Source organism: Coturnix japonica, chromosome 1 (assembly GCF_001577835.2).
Source record: "Coturnix japonica isolate 7356 chromosome 1, Coturnix japonica 2.1, whole genome shotgun sequence".
NCBI classification, from domain to species: Eukaryota; Metazoa; Chordata; class Aves; order Galliformes; family Phasianidae; genus Coturnix; species Coturnix japonica.
This window is the reverse complement of record NC_029516.1, coordinates 11409726-11426696: the sequence shown is the minus strand read 5'-3', so window position 1 is coordinate 11426696 and position 16971 is coordinate 11409726. Positions and strand designations below refer to the sequence as shown.

At 39.1% G+C, this 16971-nt stretch overlaps 1 protein-coding gene across 4 annotated transcripts in view; it reads right to left on the bottom strand.

Moving 5' to 3' along the window:
- GSAP (gamma-secretase activating protein) overlaps positions 1-16971 on the bottom strand; it is a 43359-nt gene that overhangs the window by 15339 nt on the left and 11049 nt on the right. For all 4 annotated transcript variants that reach the window (XM_015882336.2, XM_015882502.2, XM_015882414.2 and 1 more), the window contains exons 10-19: positions 16621-16680; positions 15928-15971; positions 13910-13995; positions 9654-9731; positions 6336-6413; positions 5811-5903; positions 4340-4557; positions 3972-4041; positions 3184-3266; positions 2601-2654 (exon numbers count right to left, since the gene is read on the bottom strand). In XM_015882336.2, the coding sequence (XP_015737822.1) occupies positions 2601-2654; positions 3184-3266; positions 3972-4041; positions 4340-4557; positions 5811-5903; positions 6336-6413; positions 9654-9731; positions 13910-13995; positions 15928-15971; positions 16621-16680 (864 nt within the window). The remainder of the gene's footprint in view (positions 1-2600; positions 2655-3183; positions 3267-3971; positions 4042-4339; positions 4558-5810; positions 5904-6335; positions 6414-9653; positions 9732-13909; positions 13996-15927; positions 15972-16620; positions 16681-16971) is intronic.

Sequence of the window (16971 nt, the reverse complement as noted above, 5' to 3'; positions counted from 1 at the left end):
TTAGCAGCTGAAAACTAGGAATGCACCCTGACGGAGGCAACTACTAGAGCAGCACGTTGCCTACATGCTACCAGTACAAAACTAGACAAGTATCAAGAATACAGTGTAAGGGTATCATCTAGTGACTGACTTATGCAATTGCAACAGCAACACCACCGCAAAACTGCATTCAGACCACTGTGAATTTTGTTTGGTGCGTGACTGGACGGGAAGTAATATAGTGTATTTCTTTAATACACTGACTCTATAAGAGAAAGTGATAAACTTTAGAGTTAAAAGTAGACACCAATGGAAACCTGCACTGTATTAGATCTCATTAAAGAGTGAAAAGTTTAAAATACAAGATTACTTTAAATCTGTTTGCTCTTGAGGATCATCAGTCCAGAAGTTGGAAAGAGAAGGTCCTTTTGTCTTTGATGGTGCTTATTTTGCAGACATTTCAAGAGTCTGAGTTAATACCTACGCATGAACACCTTGAAGACATTGTACTCTCAGAAGTCAGTCAGGTCTTTCCAGTTTGCAACCCATGAAAAACTTCCATGAAGCCTTTTTATAAGCAGTGTTGCTTCAGCTGGAGACAGAGCAGTCTGCTCTACATCAGTGAGGGGCTGAAAGATGCCACTGACCTCTACAAGGCACTGGGGAACTGCATGGACATACCTACCTAGCAGCAAAGGTACTCAGAGCCACATAACTAATCCTTTATAGTGTAGCTGTCTGTGCTGTTAAAGCTTCACTCAGCCTCTGCGGTTCAGCTCATCCTGTGCTGATCTCTGTGACAATTGCTTGCACTATACATCTTCACTCTTCTAGACTTCCTCCCACCCACTTCTTCTCCCCTTGGATAAACATCAGGCTTGTGTTAATCATAATCTTTACATAAAGCTTTCTGACAATCTTATTCCAACTGCTGCCCCTTTAGAATCACAGAATCATTTGAGTTGGAAGAGACTGTAAAAGGTCACTTACTCCAACTCCCCTGATCTCTTTATCTTTTGCTGAACAGGAACTTAGTGATAAAAAACACTTTCACCCAAATAACAAAACTTTTCTGTTGTGAATATGGATATAGACCTCCCAGAGTCTCTGAACAATTCATGGGCTTGAGGATACTAAAGAGCTTTTCAGGTCAACAATTCATCACTGTTTCTCTGCAGTACCAGAAGATCTGTGGCAAAAGAAATAATACTTGTATAGAATCAGATTCATCACCAACAGCTGAAGCCCCATCAACCGACCAGCTATGCTGGCCCTGGAATACAACACAGCCAAAGCATTAAGCCTTACTGTGTGTACTACCATAATTGTACTTAGCAGACAGAGCAATCTGCAGTCAAAAGTAGCAGGAAATATTTGTCTTTAGTTCAACTCTGACCTTTTAAATCTGTTTAGGTTTCAGACAAATAGGAAATGAGTTCCAAAATCAGGAAGCATAGCTGCTAAAGGCAGTTGCTCCCAGGGGCTTGAGGTTCAATCTCAGACAAATTAAACACATACTAACTTTGACCTCAGCAACTGACAGGGATTATTTGGCAACAAAATTTCCCAAGCCCTGATTTTCCCAGGTGACCCACCTCTCAGGGCAGCCTTCCCAAGCAAAACACACAATGCCCAATTCCCTGATAGCAGTCACACAAATCTGCAGCAGGACAGCTGTGGCACTGTTGAAGAGTGAGTAGGGGGGTAATTTTACCAATTTTAAAAGATATTATGAAAACTTAAGCTTTTTGAGCTACTTACAAGGGTCACAGAGGAAACAGTCTCTCACCTCTCTAAAGTGCTACAAGAAATAGAATTCTCGTGTATTGTTGCACGTTGCCAGTACTGCTGGGTTCAAGCACTGACTCTTCGCATTACCCCTTCCCCTCCCCACCCCACATGCTGCTTATTAAAAGCATTTTTCAGATTTTTTGGGGAGCACTGAGGAAGATTTCAAATGTTTCTATAAACTGGATGTGAGAGAGTGGAATGGAAGTTGGGAAGAATCATTCATCTTGTTTTCAATGGAAAATACAGTTTCCTACACACACAGAATGCACTCTCCCCATCCAGCTCAGCACCTTTCCCACACTGCAGGAATTTGTCTACTTTTAGATAGCCAAAGCCCTGACATCACTGCATTCACTGCATTCACAGGATGCTCTGGACAAAAAGTCAGAAGGTCGTGGACCACTGGTACCAATAGCAGTACCTCTCCAGCACATCAAAGTGGGTCTATGTAATTCTACACATCCATTGCGTCAGAGTTGTCACAAATGAAAAGGTATCAATTGAATTTTAAAAGAATTAATTTTTTGGAGAATCTTCCCTGGTGAATGGAAAGTTTCTATTCAGAATAGTAAAAAAACAAAAGCAAAAACAACCAACCATTTTGAGTAGCAAACATCATCATGGCTAACCAATATTTTAGTTAACATATAAGTCATTTCAAACAGCAAGATTCTGCTCACCTCTATTTTATCACATGGCTGTGGTGACACTACTTCATTAGTATTTAGCCTTTAACCACCACCACCATCATCTGTTCTTCCTCCCCACCCCCAAAAAAGCTGCTCATAGCCTGAAAATATGAGCAAATATGGTTTTGTACTAGAATTTACCTCTAACACAGGTAGAGAAATAATGTCTGTTGCACATGCTACTCCAGGGATCACCTATCAATACAAATGATGAAATATAAATAATTTCAGACATACATGCACCTGTACAGGTATATAAGTGAATGTCCATTATTTGATTCCTTTGCAAAACCATCTAGTTAGCTAAAAGTGTACATTCGGTTTTGCCAAGAAGAAGAAAGGAAGGTACATCTCTCATTCATCCCATCTAGAAATAGGTAAAACTATTCATCATAAACTTAACAAAATCATCCATAAATTAGTATTTCATTATGAAAACTGATAAATTTAATTATCCATTCCATCATGGTAGCTCCTCTCATTTTATAAACGCTGTTTTTATTGACAAAATTGTTATGCTGTTCTCCTACAGTTAAACCACCCATAGGATTCATGGAAAACATCACTGGGGTTAAGACTTGACAGTGCAAAATATGCATAAAACGCAGATGTGAATCAGATCACATCTAAGAAAAGGTGATGAATACAAGTAAATTACAGGTTTATTAAAGCAGGAAAAAAACAAAACTTCCTCTAGTTATTATAGTGCCAGCTGTTGTCTCACCCCAGTCCAGTCAAGCAGTGATGTGTAGGGCAAGAGTTTATCCAAGTTGTTGGTTTCTGGACACATTTTGCAGTACAGGGAGGCTAAATGCAACACAAAAAGATTGAGAAGGGTGAGATTTGTATGAACTACCAGTTATCAAGAAGAAGCTACACAGTCAGTTCCTTATCTATGTAACACTTGTTCAGGGACAAATCCTGCTGCTGTCTCTGAAACAGCTTCCTCCATGGTGGAACTCATCCCATTCTCTGCACAAAAGGAGGAAGGGAAGTCCAGATGGCTGCAGGGCCCAGTCAGCTGCTTTGGCTACAGCTCAGCACAGCAGGGGTTCTTTGTATGTAGGCTCAAGGCACACAATATACACAGCAGATAGGCTGACAAATCAGCTATTACAGGAGAATGTCATGATATGCTAAATCCTTATGAAAAAAATGGCAAGCTGGAAGAGGTCTGTTCCTCCTCTCCAATCCCAGTTATTTACACCCCAGATATCAGACATAAGCCAGATGGAGAATTCGCTCTCCAGTGACCTTAAATTTTGATAAATCTATTTGCCTTGATAGACAGAAAAATGCACTTGAAAAGTTCTACTACCATTCTCATTTTGAGAGGATCTGTGTATCTTCTAAACTACTGAAATTGCCTCCAACACTACAATATGCAGGTCAACAAACGTAGACTATAACAAACAATTTGGAAGTGGGTCAGTTTATGACATTGTGGCTTCTCCTTATGTCATAATTTGGTTATGCAGGAAAAGTTAATATGCAGGAAAAGGAACACCTTACCAATGATAAATTCCTGAATAGGATCAAAAGAATGACACGTTGATAGGTTCTCAGAAATCCACCAAATAATCTGTCAGAATGAGAACAGAGGAAATTCTCACATTTCTCTGTTAAACCACCTAGGAGACTTGAAACAGACTGCTGAAACCTTGTTTCATTACTAACACTTTGCATGAAGACATGATATCAAGATAAATGTTTTCATGTCAGCTTTGACCAATAAAGCACCTTGGATAGCCTGGATGACGAGCCAGCAAAAGGTACGTACGAATCAGAATTTTTCTTCTTTCACTGATACCATAACCCTGGCCTGGCTCTGTTTGAGACCATCAGTCACTAAAAGAACTCACTGAAAATTCTTTTCCCACCTTCGTTTCCAAGTCTGTTGTACTTCTGACACACAGAAGAGCACAGTGTAGAGCTGCCAACCTCTCACTGTCTCGTTCGCTGCTCTGCAGGAACTTCAGTAAGGCACTATCACTGATGCTCACTGCATACATTCTTCCCATGCAGCAATCCAAGACTGTTGACACAAGCGGGGACTGGATGGAGCAGCTTGGCAACATGTCAATTCTTGCATCCTCACCTGAAAAACATAGGTTTGAGAAGAAAAAGGACTAAGAAAATAAAATTTCCCTACCATTATTATTTTTCAAGACTCCCAGATCCCCAGTAGTAACAGTTTGCTTCTTGTTCTAATTGCCCTGATACTGTGCTACAGAAGATGGAATGGTGCTTGCTAGGTAAGGGAACTAAATTAGGAGCCCAGTCCACACTGAATCCTTTATTTCCCTACTGCTGAAGATGCACAGATTTCAGGCTACACCCCAGTCATAAGACAAATCAGAGTGCACAGAATGGAACAGAGTAGGGTACAAGGTTAGTAACAGGGATACAATGGAATTGGCACTTAGGCACAGTTCAGAACTGCCTAAATTCAGAATCATAATACAACCTTGTGCTGGTAGACTGCTTACCAAGTCTCCCAGTGGCCAGAACAGGAAAGTTCTGCACTACAATTACTTAATGAACCATCAGACAAAGCCATGTCACTTATGCTAGCTCCAAGGTTCACCAACACAGCACTATAAAGTAGGTTTACAGACCTTGTTCATCAGAGGAACTGTGCCCACCACACAACAGTCATGCTCTGTACTCACCTCTAGCAGAATACTTTTTAATCAGGTATTTACAACAAGTATTAGCTCCATGTGATACCCCTGTGCCAGTCCCCATTACTTACCTTTCCTTCACCCAACTAGAAGAATGCATTTCTGTTTCCAAACAAAAGCCCTCCATTTCCAAAAATATCCCACTTCCCATAAAGATATGTTTATTGGAAATGAAATAACATGCCTCTCAGTTGAAGCTCTAAATCCAATTGCATCAGCCTGATCAGGTGAAGGAAACACAGATTTCCTTTCCCCACATCCTCCAAACACACACATTTAGAGCAACTCAATTGGAGGAAGGAAATGTAAAATCAAATTTACATCTCCATGAGAAATTTGAGAACAGCAGAGGACAGAGAATCATGTGCAAAGATGGGGGAAGGGGAACTATGCAACTAAAGCAAAGGATTTCTAATTCAGTGAAAGGTCTCCTTTCATTTCATAATAAGCAAGTATGTAATCAATGAAGTATGAAATGTCATTTCAGAAACACTTTTTAAAATGGAAAGTGGCAAAACGTCACTCTTAATTTTCAGTCTCCCTTTTTCAGAATGCTGTGCAATAAAGTGCAATAAAGCAAGTCTTGACTAAATGCAATTTACCTATAAAGAGATTTAAGCAAGTTTCCTCTACTACAATAAAATTTCACATAGCAGTAGTACTATACCTGTCAGAAATAAACTATAGCACAGCAGGTCAGGATGCTGAATATTCAGGAGGTGGAGGAACTGTCCAGGCAAATAAGCAGCCACATAGTAGTCTATTTAAAGAAATCACAGAGGTTAGTTTATCTCTTAGCTTCTTAAAGTAAATAAGTGAATGTTTCACTTGATTCTCATCTTAGCCCATTTCTCCTTTATGGATTGATTACATCTAGGAAATATGAAAGGAATTAATTAGAAGCTGCTGTTGTATTAACACAGGAAATATTAGCAATACATTCGGATTTCCAAGGGGAACCTTCAAGAGGCTCAAGACACTCAAGAACTCAGCAGCTGATCTCCTGAGCAGAAGTTGAATCAGTTTCAAAGGAAGTTGCTTACTAACAGTGAAGTAGTGCAGTATCAAATGATGAGCGATATAATTACTAAAACGTAAGGAAAAAAAATCCTTTTCTGGAAAAGGTTTAGTCCTTTGTCTCCCCTACTGGGGACAGACAATAACAGGCAGGGAAGTAACATGAGTAGCTTACCCAGATTCAAAAAGGCCACTTCCTTCAATTGAGGAGTTTCTGGTCTTTCTAGAGAAACTGTAAAAGTTTTGCTAAACCCTGTGAAAAATAAGTAAATAATTGGTAATAAGAAACACCATCTGTTACAAGCCAAGAACACACAACTTTACAGATCGAAATTTCAGCAGTGTCAATATATCCAAACAGCGATATTTTAAGACCATTTTACAGACTTATCTGCACAGATGGATTTAGTTCATACTAAACAGAGTTGCTGCATTCTTAGTAGACCTTCACCCACACAACACAGTTCTCTGGAGTGAAGAAACTGGCCACACGATGCACAGCCTGTGCTCATGCTTAAAGAAGCATCCCAACCCAGAGCAAACCTGTGTAAGGAAACCACCCTCTGCAAACAAAAAAACCCCATCAACAACAAAAAAGCCCCACCACCAAATACATTAAATAGTTGAGCTTCACATTTTGGTGACCTTTCAATTGTTTTTAAAAACTTCCAGTTTGATTGTGCTCTATTGCTACAGTTTACTTCAAGATTTGTTTCAACATTTGCAAATTTCAGACCCTCCATGATTGCACGGGCTTTTCATCAGCACAATCATTTATCTTATTCTACGCTTGCACCAAACCTCCTCTGGCATCCAGTAGGAAGGACATACATCTCTTCCATCCTCTCAGTCTCTTAAAAAGTTAGAGATTAAAACAGTTAAGAGAAAATGACTGATCTCCATGCTGTGACATCCTAAATACTGAATGGTGTCATGATCAGGATACTACTTAATACTGCATGAAAGTTCACGAAATGCTGAGAAAAAAAATGAGCCATCAAGGGGACAGATTTTTACTCCTGATGATAGCACAGAAATATGTTTTCTCTCTGCTGAAGAAAAAAAAGTGAGATCTCCAATATCAACACTGATGCTAAAGGTGAAGGGTTATCCAAGAAAAATAGCTTGTCTCACAAGATACCAACTGAAGTTTGCTTGAAATGAATCGGCATACCTCACTGCCCTATTCTGCTGCTTGCCAGCCTGAACACACATGCAAACTAATAACACCACTGCAGAACCTGTGGCATCACTTCTGTGTTTATTGTACAACAAGAAACTGAGGGGACTCCTGTGGGTGCAGCATCCTCCCCCCAGCCCTCCCTGACCTGACCTTTCACTCATCACCCTGCTCAGATGACAATTATCAGCAGCGTCTGCTATGGATACGCCTGGTTGTGACTGCTGAGCCAGGCTGAGGGTTGCTCTGTGCACACACCACACACAGCTGGTACACAGATAAGGCCGGTAGTCAGACATCTTACCCCTGAACAGGGGACAGTCTGTTAAGCAATCCCTGCACAGCAGCCATCTGCATGCCAGGACCTTCCCCTGGAGCAGGGATGCCTCTCAAAGTTACTCCTCAAGGTCAAGAGATTCCTTACTTGCCACAGATATGCATAAGTAATAGCCAGGTCCTTGAAACTTTAATCTTGGATGCCTGAAAGACTTATCTGCTAATAGCTTGCTAACTTGTTATTCAGTATTGAGTGATATAAAGGAGTTATTGCACATATAATGGGAGGTGATTCTCCCCCTCTACTTGGCCCTGCTGAGATCACACCTGGAGTACTCTGTCCAGTTCTGGGCTCCCCAGTTCAAAAAAAAGACAAGAATTTCCTAGGAGTCCAGCGGAGGGCCACAAAGTTGACGAAGGGCCTGGAGCATCTCCCTCGTGAGGAATAGCTGAGTAACCTGGGTATGTTCAGCCTGTGGAAAAGAAGACTGAGGGGGGATCTAATTAATGTTTATAAATACTGAATAGGAGGTGGAGACAAATGAACGAGGGCAGGACCTCCACAGTGGTGCACAGCAATATGAAAAGGAGTAATGGCCTAAAACTTGAACATGTAATGCTTTAGACAGAAATAATTCATCAGAGGGTCCACCCTAAACCTCAAGACTCAACAGGAGATTTTTCCTAACTATTTTGTCAGACTTTGTTCTCTGTTCAGCACATAATCAAGTAACCTTGTTAACAGCAATTAGTTAAGTTGAAAAAGCTTTGTTAAATCACTACTTATATTAACAAGAAACGTTGCTGCACCTCTCCTACAAGTGAAGTGTATAGCCTCACCTGCATCACCTCCTCCAAGTGAAAGAGGGAAGCTTCCAGAACAGACTAAAATTGCTTATATCTTCAAAATGCTCTGATATTCTGCTGCTTGTACACATCACCTCAGGAGCAGTCTTGTAACTCCCTCCATGACTGGTGATTCTTACATGAATCTACAAACAGTAGATTGTACCAACAACTCCATTTCATGAAGATCATTTCAGATGCAGCTGGTCAGCATCACTGTTATTTATCCTCGCTCTGTTCCTGATACAGATATGGATGCAATGAGGGCCATGACTGACTCCAAGCAGTGCAATGCCCCTTCAGCTACATGAAGTACATACACCTGAAGAGGCCAATCCTTCACAGGAGAAAAGCAGCAGCAATAACGCAGAGTACCATCACACACCAAATGGACTGTTCCAATTCACTAATGCCTTTGAGAACCAAAAAATGCAGTTTGCCCAATCCCACAACATTCCAGCAGCTAATAATGTGTTAGTGCAACTGACTCATGGAAAGTTTCCTCACACAAGAGAGCAAAAACTTAAAGTAAAACAGAAGCAGCATGTTTTCCACTTGAACACGGTTACCCCATACTATGCAGCTTCTCACTTGAGATATAATTCACCTTTCTCCTCCACATGTCAAATGAGAAAGAAATCTTGCCAATCAGAAGTCTTATGCTCTGGTCAGAATATTATTTTTGAGGGAAAAAAAACCAGATTTTAAAATTAAGAGTAATTAATAGCACTTACAAACCTACTGTTCTTAAAACCAGTGGGTGTTGCACCTCTTGCTGTGAAAATGATGTGCTGAACTGGAACGCTAAACACACATTCAAGCTAAGAGCTGCTGGTTCTGTTTCCCATACAAATGCCTCGTGGCATCAGTACAACACACCTGCAGCTTCAACAGATTTCATTGATGCTGTTTGTGCTCAGCATGTCAAAAAATCTGGCTAGAAGTAAGGAATCCAACTAATAACCAGTCATGAAGTCACTGGTTTGAAGCTATTAACTCAGCATCAGGCAGGAAGTCTACAGCAGGAAAGATGAGTCTGCAGACAATCGCAGCTGCAGTCTTTAAAACATCAGCTACAGCAGTTTATTGTCTGCAGACTTCAGTGGTTGTTTCTCAAGGCATTCTGCCACTCTTTCAGCAAAATGTCATTCTCCAAAACAAAGTAAGCATAAATTAACAAGTCAATTTTACCTTTATGTAAAAAATATATGGAGTATGTTATTTCTCCACGAATATCTGAAGCAAGACTGCAACACACACACAATCCTCCTAAAAAGACAAAAAGGAAAAGGAAATTGATTGTTTACGATGCACAAAACTAAAGCAAGACTGTTTCAAATTAAAAACTAACAATAACACCTCTCAAAAAGAATACGTTACAGAAATATAGACCACGTGTCTATAAGCATCATTTACCTAGTGAGAAACAGTAAGGGAAAAGAGAGGAGGCAGAGAGGCACAATGGAATTCAGAGCTGTGACATGACCAGATCTTTTTTGAAGTAGAACATTTTTAGTGTCCTTGTCAGTTGAAACCTTGTTTGAAGCCAAAAAACTGACCAAGCCTTTCTCTCCACAGCCTGCCTTAATATCTAAATATTTTCTGTTAAGTGACTGTCAAATATGCATGGAACACAGCAAAACACAATTTGTTTACTTTCTTAACAGTAGCTCCATATTGGTAGCAGCATGGTATGCTAGTAGAGCTTTCTCACTAAAAATCACTGGCACTTCTTCCCCTTCCAGTACAAGGAGCTATCACTTTTTTTTTTTCTTTCTTCTTTTCTTTTAGGGGAAAAGACAAAGTTTGTCTCAATTTTGTTTCAGTCAGTATTTCAGTACAGTATCCTGTGCAGGACAGGTTCCATCTACTCCATCTACTTTAACTCCAAATCAGACTGACAGACTGTTTCGGTTCCATTGGTTGGTGGCCCTTCACCCATCACTTATGAAAACTCTGATTTTCTTTCACTAATGCTTGGCAAGCTGCTTTGGCATTCATACCAGAAACAGCTCCTTAACCACATTATCCCAGTACAATCTGTTAGCTCTTCTACTACCTTTGCTGAAAGTTTATCACTTAAAGACAAAATAAATAAATAAAATTAACAATAAACAAATACACTTTTGTGAAAAATAAAGGCTTGTATACACAAGGAATACACACACACAAAAAGGCACAAGAAAGAATAAGCACAAGTACAGAAGCACAGTTACCAAGGTATTCTACTTGGTTAAATGCCTAGTACTTCAGACCACAGCCTTGATACAGCTGCAGAAACACACCACACTTCTGGGGAAGGTAAAGCCTTTCCTGAGGTGTCATTTTTTCACTCTTACCTGACTGAATATTGTTGGGAAGCTTGATACAGTTTTGCTTGAATATCTGAGTCACTTAAACAGACAGGGCGTGCTGCCAGAGCACTTGGCACTCTCAGAGAATGCATAATTTTTAAAATAGCAGCATCAGGACTCTTCAGTAAGACTGGAAAAGCTCCAGCAACCCACAATGCTGATTTATTACCAGCAGCTCCTTCCAACTGCAAATGTCTTTCTTCCATGCAGGAGGCTACTGTATACATTGTTCTCTAAATTGTACAGCAACTGTGCAAGTCAGTCTGTTCAGACCAAAGCGTCAGTGAGTGTATATGCAAGTTGATCACAAAAAACAGTGGCTATGGGGAACCGTTAATGAGACGTATATATTCAACACCAGAACACTGGTGAAATATCAATAAGTTGAACTACAAACAATAGGAAATACCAAATGGTGTTTTGTTAACACAGATGAAAACATAAACAACTCAGACCAGCAACTGTCTAAGCAGTATTACATCTGATACTGTCTTGACAGTCCTGTTAGTGCAAAGACTGAGAACGTGAGACAAATTCCTTTCTCGCTCTTACCAGTGACCTCTGCAAATGAGAGTTGGGGTGTGTAGATGCACGGAAGGCTTGTTTTGTAATCCTATTGCACCTATATGGTAAAAGCTTTCTGCCTTTGCATAACCAAGTCTCCTATACTATCAACTTCAAAATCCACTGCAAACAGGAGAGCCACAATGTCAGAAGACTCACATGAAGACATATTTGGACAGACTCGCATCTTCTCAGAAATAAAATGGGAAAAATAACTCAATCACAACGAAGCTAAAAAGCAGCATTTAAAACTAATGCTTTGGGCAGCAGCAAGGTACTGCATTTGGCAGTATTAAGAGAACAACAATTACAGCTCTGCCACTGCAGAAACAAACATCATACCACTGAAACAGTAAGTCTCACATGAAGTTAACATGAAGACAGAGAGTTTTCTGTAGGAATCTTAACTTCAAATTCCTGATTCTGGTTCATGCAGAACAGTTGTAAAGCTGTACAAATTTCTCAACGTGGCATTTGAGCTCCACAACTCGAAGATGGTGCTGAACTTGCACATTTGCCTACTTGTAGTCACAGGAGTGACTCGCTTCACCTAACTTCAGCCATCCGTCAGCTCTCATATAGACTTCTACACAGCTAATGAAGAAATACGGGAGGAAGCAACCATCCTCTGGAGATGCCTATTTCTCTCCATAATTATAGTCCAGATGCTTAGCTTTTAGGCAGGTAAATGTTGGTGAGAGTAATTCTCAGTTTATGTCATCTTACTTCCTGCATCTTTTTCAGAACCAAACAAATTTAACTGACAGGTACTTCTAAAGTGTTAAAAGAAAACTTTACCATCCAGCCACTGTTTAAATAACAACTGAACTCTGAACACACAAAGTAAATTGTTTGATCTCAGTTAATCTGGAAGTACATAAGAGATCTTACAGGGAGACATTTTGTCTTGTGTGTGCTAAGGAACAGGGCTACTTTTCTGTTACAGCATAAGTTGGAGAAAGAGTGATTTCATTAGGAGTTCAGCTTGGTGGTGCTCAATAACAAAGGGAAAATCACATTGAATATTTCATTATGAAGTTATGCCAGTTACCTTCTGCTGGGGATATCTAAATGATACAAATAACGATATCAGCATTAACAGTTGAAGAAAGCTAGCAGCTCCACAGAAGGCACAGTTCGTGCCTCAAAGAGCCTGCAGTCATCTTGTAAACTACCACAAATGAGAAATACAAAAGGGAACTTCAGTGTGATTACTACACTGTCCTTCAACAACTAAACATGGTCTAAGTGTCAAAACCATTTTTTTTTCAAATTGTCATTACTCAAAACGAATTGTACAATGCAATCCTCGCCTTCAAACAACATTCAGCAAAGAGCTAAATGCAATGAAGTGACTCAGGAAGTGTAACTGTCAAATCACGTTTTATATTAAGCACAATGTTCTACTTGTGAAAGGTTCCACAAAGAACTTAAATACGGTGTTGCCTGGTGGAAAAAAAACAAACATTTTTAACTTCAGGGTAATCAAACAATAGAATAGAGGGAGGAAGACTGAATTTCATCCTGATCTAAAACGTAGTGCTTGAATCTAAAATAACCTTAGCAAACCGCAGCTTTAAAAGGAAACAAGTATACACAAATCAATAACTTCTTCCATTATTGTACATGCGGTTTGTACACAAAATGCAACTGAGAAATACTTTGTCTTGCTAGCGGTACAAAATTAGCCTAACCTGTATTTGGTAAATGGAAATGTGGTTTTTTCTTACCTCTAATTCCTTCCCTCTAATCTTTTAACTGTATCATCTGCCTTTGTATGAGAAAAGGAAACCTTTATTTGCATTAACAGGCACTTCAGTTCAGCCTCAGCAATTCACCTGCGTGCATAAAAGCATCCTTAAAAAGCAAGATGTGAAAGCATTTCTGCAACACATCACACCTCTAGATAACTCCGCAGACCATTTAAAGATTAATCATATACAATCTCTGCTTGGTCGTATGGACTAATTTAGAAATAGAAATTGCAGGCATCTGTGATGAACAGATGTCTCTTGAGTCCAGTTTTTAATTAAAAAAACAAAACACCAACTCATAACATGCAGTAGGGTGCAGGGGGAGTCCTACATCCTAAAGGTTTCAGGAACATCACTACATACACATAGTAAACCATTAAGTATAATGCCCTAAGTTTCGTATCACATGCTTGGACCTGTCTTGCTGTATGAACACACTACATCAGTTTTTTGGAGGTAGGCTACCAGAACATTTCTGGGTGACTGCTTTTTTATTAGTGTTAACATATAAAACCCAAGTTAGTCTCCAGCTCAACTTGCCACGCAGTTTTCAGAGGGTAAATAAACTCAACAGTAATAAAGTAGTGAACAACTGCCACCTTCTCCTCAGTTTTCTGTCAAGTATAATCTATGGAATAAACAAGTCTCACACTTGTTTAAAAAAATGTATATCATGTCTTAAGAAGAAATTCTTAGTTATCAATTATGATTACATGATGTAACAATTACATGTGGAGATCAATGTAATATCACAAAATTTGAATTTATTCATTACCTGCTTTACTTGTAAAAACCTGCAGATTCAAAGACTTGGATGCAACATCTTGGTCTTTACAGTCATTGTATCCAAAATTCACAAATCTAGGAGCAAATAAAGATCACTACATAAATCAATTATTCATCCAAAGGGATTTATCACAACACAAAGACCATGACAACAGCCATAACAATCAAAATGTATTAATTGAATTATAATTAATTCTAATGCAAGTTAAATCAGGCTTCAACCAAAGATCTCAGTGTTGCCAGAAATGAGAATCATAAAGCTCCTCTGTTAGTAGAAAATGCTTTTAATACAACTGCATGATTTTATATTCATTTATTGCAGTATAATCCAGCCATTCCTATACTTAAATGTAAGTCAGCTCTGATGAAGCATCCAAAACCCAGTAACTCATCATGCCTAAGAACTCAGAAGGTTTTGCAGCCCAACTGAACTATTCTTGTATCTCTAAAGCTAAATTTAAATCTGCAAGTAAGCACACCACTTTCAGTGGGTGTACTTGAAAAAGGAAGGATAAAATCACTCTCATGTGGATCCTACATTACCACAACATTCTTTTTCAATCTTGTGCTGGCTGTACTTTAATTATTTTTCATGAAATAACAGAACATCCCAAGTTGGAAGAGATGCACAAAGACCACCAAGTCAAAATTCTGGCTTCACATAGACACCTACCTAAAAATCAAACCCTACATTTGACAGGGTTGTCCAAACACTCCTTGAACTCCAGCAGCTTGAGGCCGTGACCACTGCCCTGGGAAGCCCATTCCAGGACCTGAACACTCACTGGAGAACTTGTTCCTAATATCTGGTCTGAACCTCCTACCCTGCTGCAGTTCCCCAACATTCCCACTTTCATTTCTTTGAAAGAAACAAGTACCATGTTTCCTATACAGAACATGCAATAGGAAACAGCAGCCCATCCGCTGTTGTAAGCGTTAACGAGGCAGAACCCTCCTTGGGTTGGTTTTTATTTTTGTTTGGCATTTGGGGTATTATTGCTTAGTTTGGTTTCCCTCTGCCCCTCCCAAAATGATTTTGCTCCTATATGGATACTTACCCTAGGTTTCCTGCAAGAACTTATATATATAAATATATATATATATACGCACACACACACGTATGTAAAAAAATACATGCATATATATAGTGTTGAAGCCCTTACAAGACTTGGATTTTTTTTCAGTACTAACTGCAAAAGTATACAGTACTCATTCAGGGCAACCTACACGTGAAGCAGCACTGTACTGAGCTTTGTGAGATGCTCTGTTCAGAATGTAAGACAACTACCTTCAGTTCCTGACATCTGAACTTGTAGCTTTAACCTCCATTTTATTGATGCAGAAACACAGGCCCTTCTGAAACATAAATTCAACTGCGTGTAGAAAGATGAGAATGAGACGAATACGACTGAGTAACTGTTCTGACTAGATCTTCCTCACTTCAAAGGAAGCTTCAAGGAGACAAGCTCAGATGCACTCATGTGCACTGCAGACACAGAATCAGATGTGTCTTAGCCCTTGAAACTGCAGGCTGCTTGGAAATAGAATACTGGAGAATAAAAAGAACACAGGCACTGCTTCGTGGACAACAAAAAGGAGCTACCAATCTGGTTAACTCCCCAGTAAAACATGTAACATGACAATTAAAAACTGACAGCTTCCCTTGATAAGAATCTCAACATCACTACTACAGCATGTCCAAGAATGAAGCAAATCCCTTTTAAATAGGTACCAAATACTCAGAGAAAGGGCTCTTTAACTTAACCTAACTCTCCAGAAAAATTATTCTCAAAAATAGTACCAAAAAAGCAGTCAAGGTCAGAAATATATTTTACTGCTACCCTTGAGGAAAGTAAGAGGTTTGGATACAGTGTTCCTATAATTGTTATGTTCCAGTCTCACGCAGGTAACTCCAAACACAGATACATGGTTCTAACAGTAAATTTACCAAGGTTTATAAGGTATTCAACATACATTAAAAGGAAAACAAAAACAAAACAAACTTACCTTATTTGTTTGTCACTTACAGAAATATCCAGTTGTGATTCCAGCTGTTAAAAAAAGCCACCAATGTAATTTACCGAGATCAGTATAATTATTGAATTATGATTAAAACTTCATCCCAGTGAAACGTGTCATACACATTTCAACAGATTGAACATTTTAACAAAGAAGTTTATCTGTCCTCTAATCACCACCAGAAAAATCAATCTGAAAAGAGTTTCTTTAAAACTATATATATCAACTGCAAGTAATTTGCATTAGAGATAATTACAGCTGCTGGGATGGAAGTATATCAACAATTATAAGTAACTGTAATTTTTATGTTCTACTCTCTGCCTTTTTATAGCTAAAACTGTCACAGTAGTCCAGTTTTTGTCAGGTGGGCTTGATAACCCCAATTTCAACACTTAGTATCAGCATAATGGAATGAATGTCACTTACTTCTGGGTCAATAGCTGTCTAGTGGCACTGAAATTACTGTGGCATAATCTGAACCTGAATGTATTTTTGAAAATAACGTAGAACAAGAGCAAACATCCTCCCTCCCAAAAAGCAAATCCAAAAATCAGTCTCCCTCTGCAAAACATCTACTATTGGAGATTATACAGACACTGAGATTGATCTCATTATTAGTGTTAGGAATACAAAATTACAACCAGCTCCTAACTGTCGCTTAGTAAAATACTGATGACTTACTGTTGAGTTAAAATTTTCATCAGGGTAGAACTGGATACATTTTAAAGTACTCCTTGATTCCTACAATGAAGAGGATATATTTTGTAGCTTATAAAAAATAAAAGTATATCTCACAGACTGAAGACTGACTGGACAAGTTCTACATATTTGCTAACAAATATGTAGAAATTAGGGGACAAAAGACGACATTAAAAACCACATATAACCCCCCACAATAACACTCTGACAAGCTTCCTTCCTGTCCTAGATCATTATCTACCAATCACTTCTAATTGCGTGGGCACTCACTTCAAGCATATCTCATACACGCTCTCTTTCTCCAGTAGTTTAAAAACACTTTCCCACAGCTAC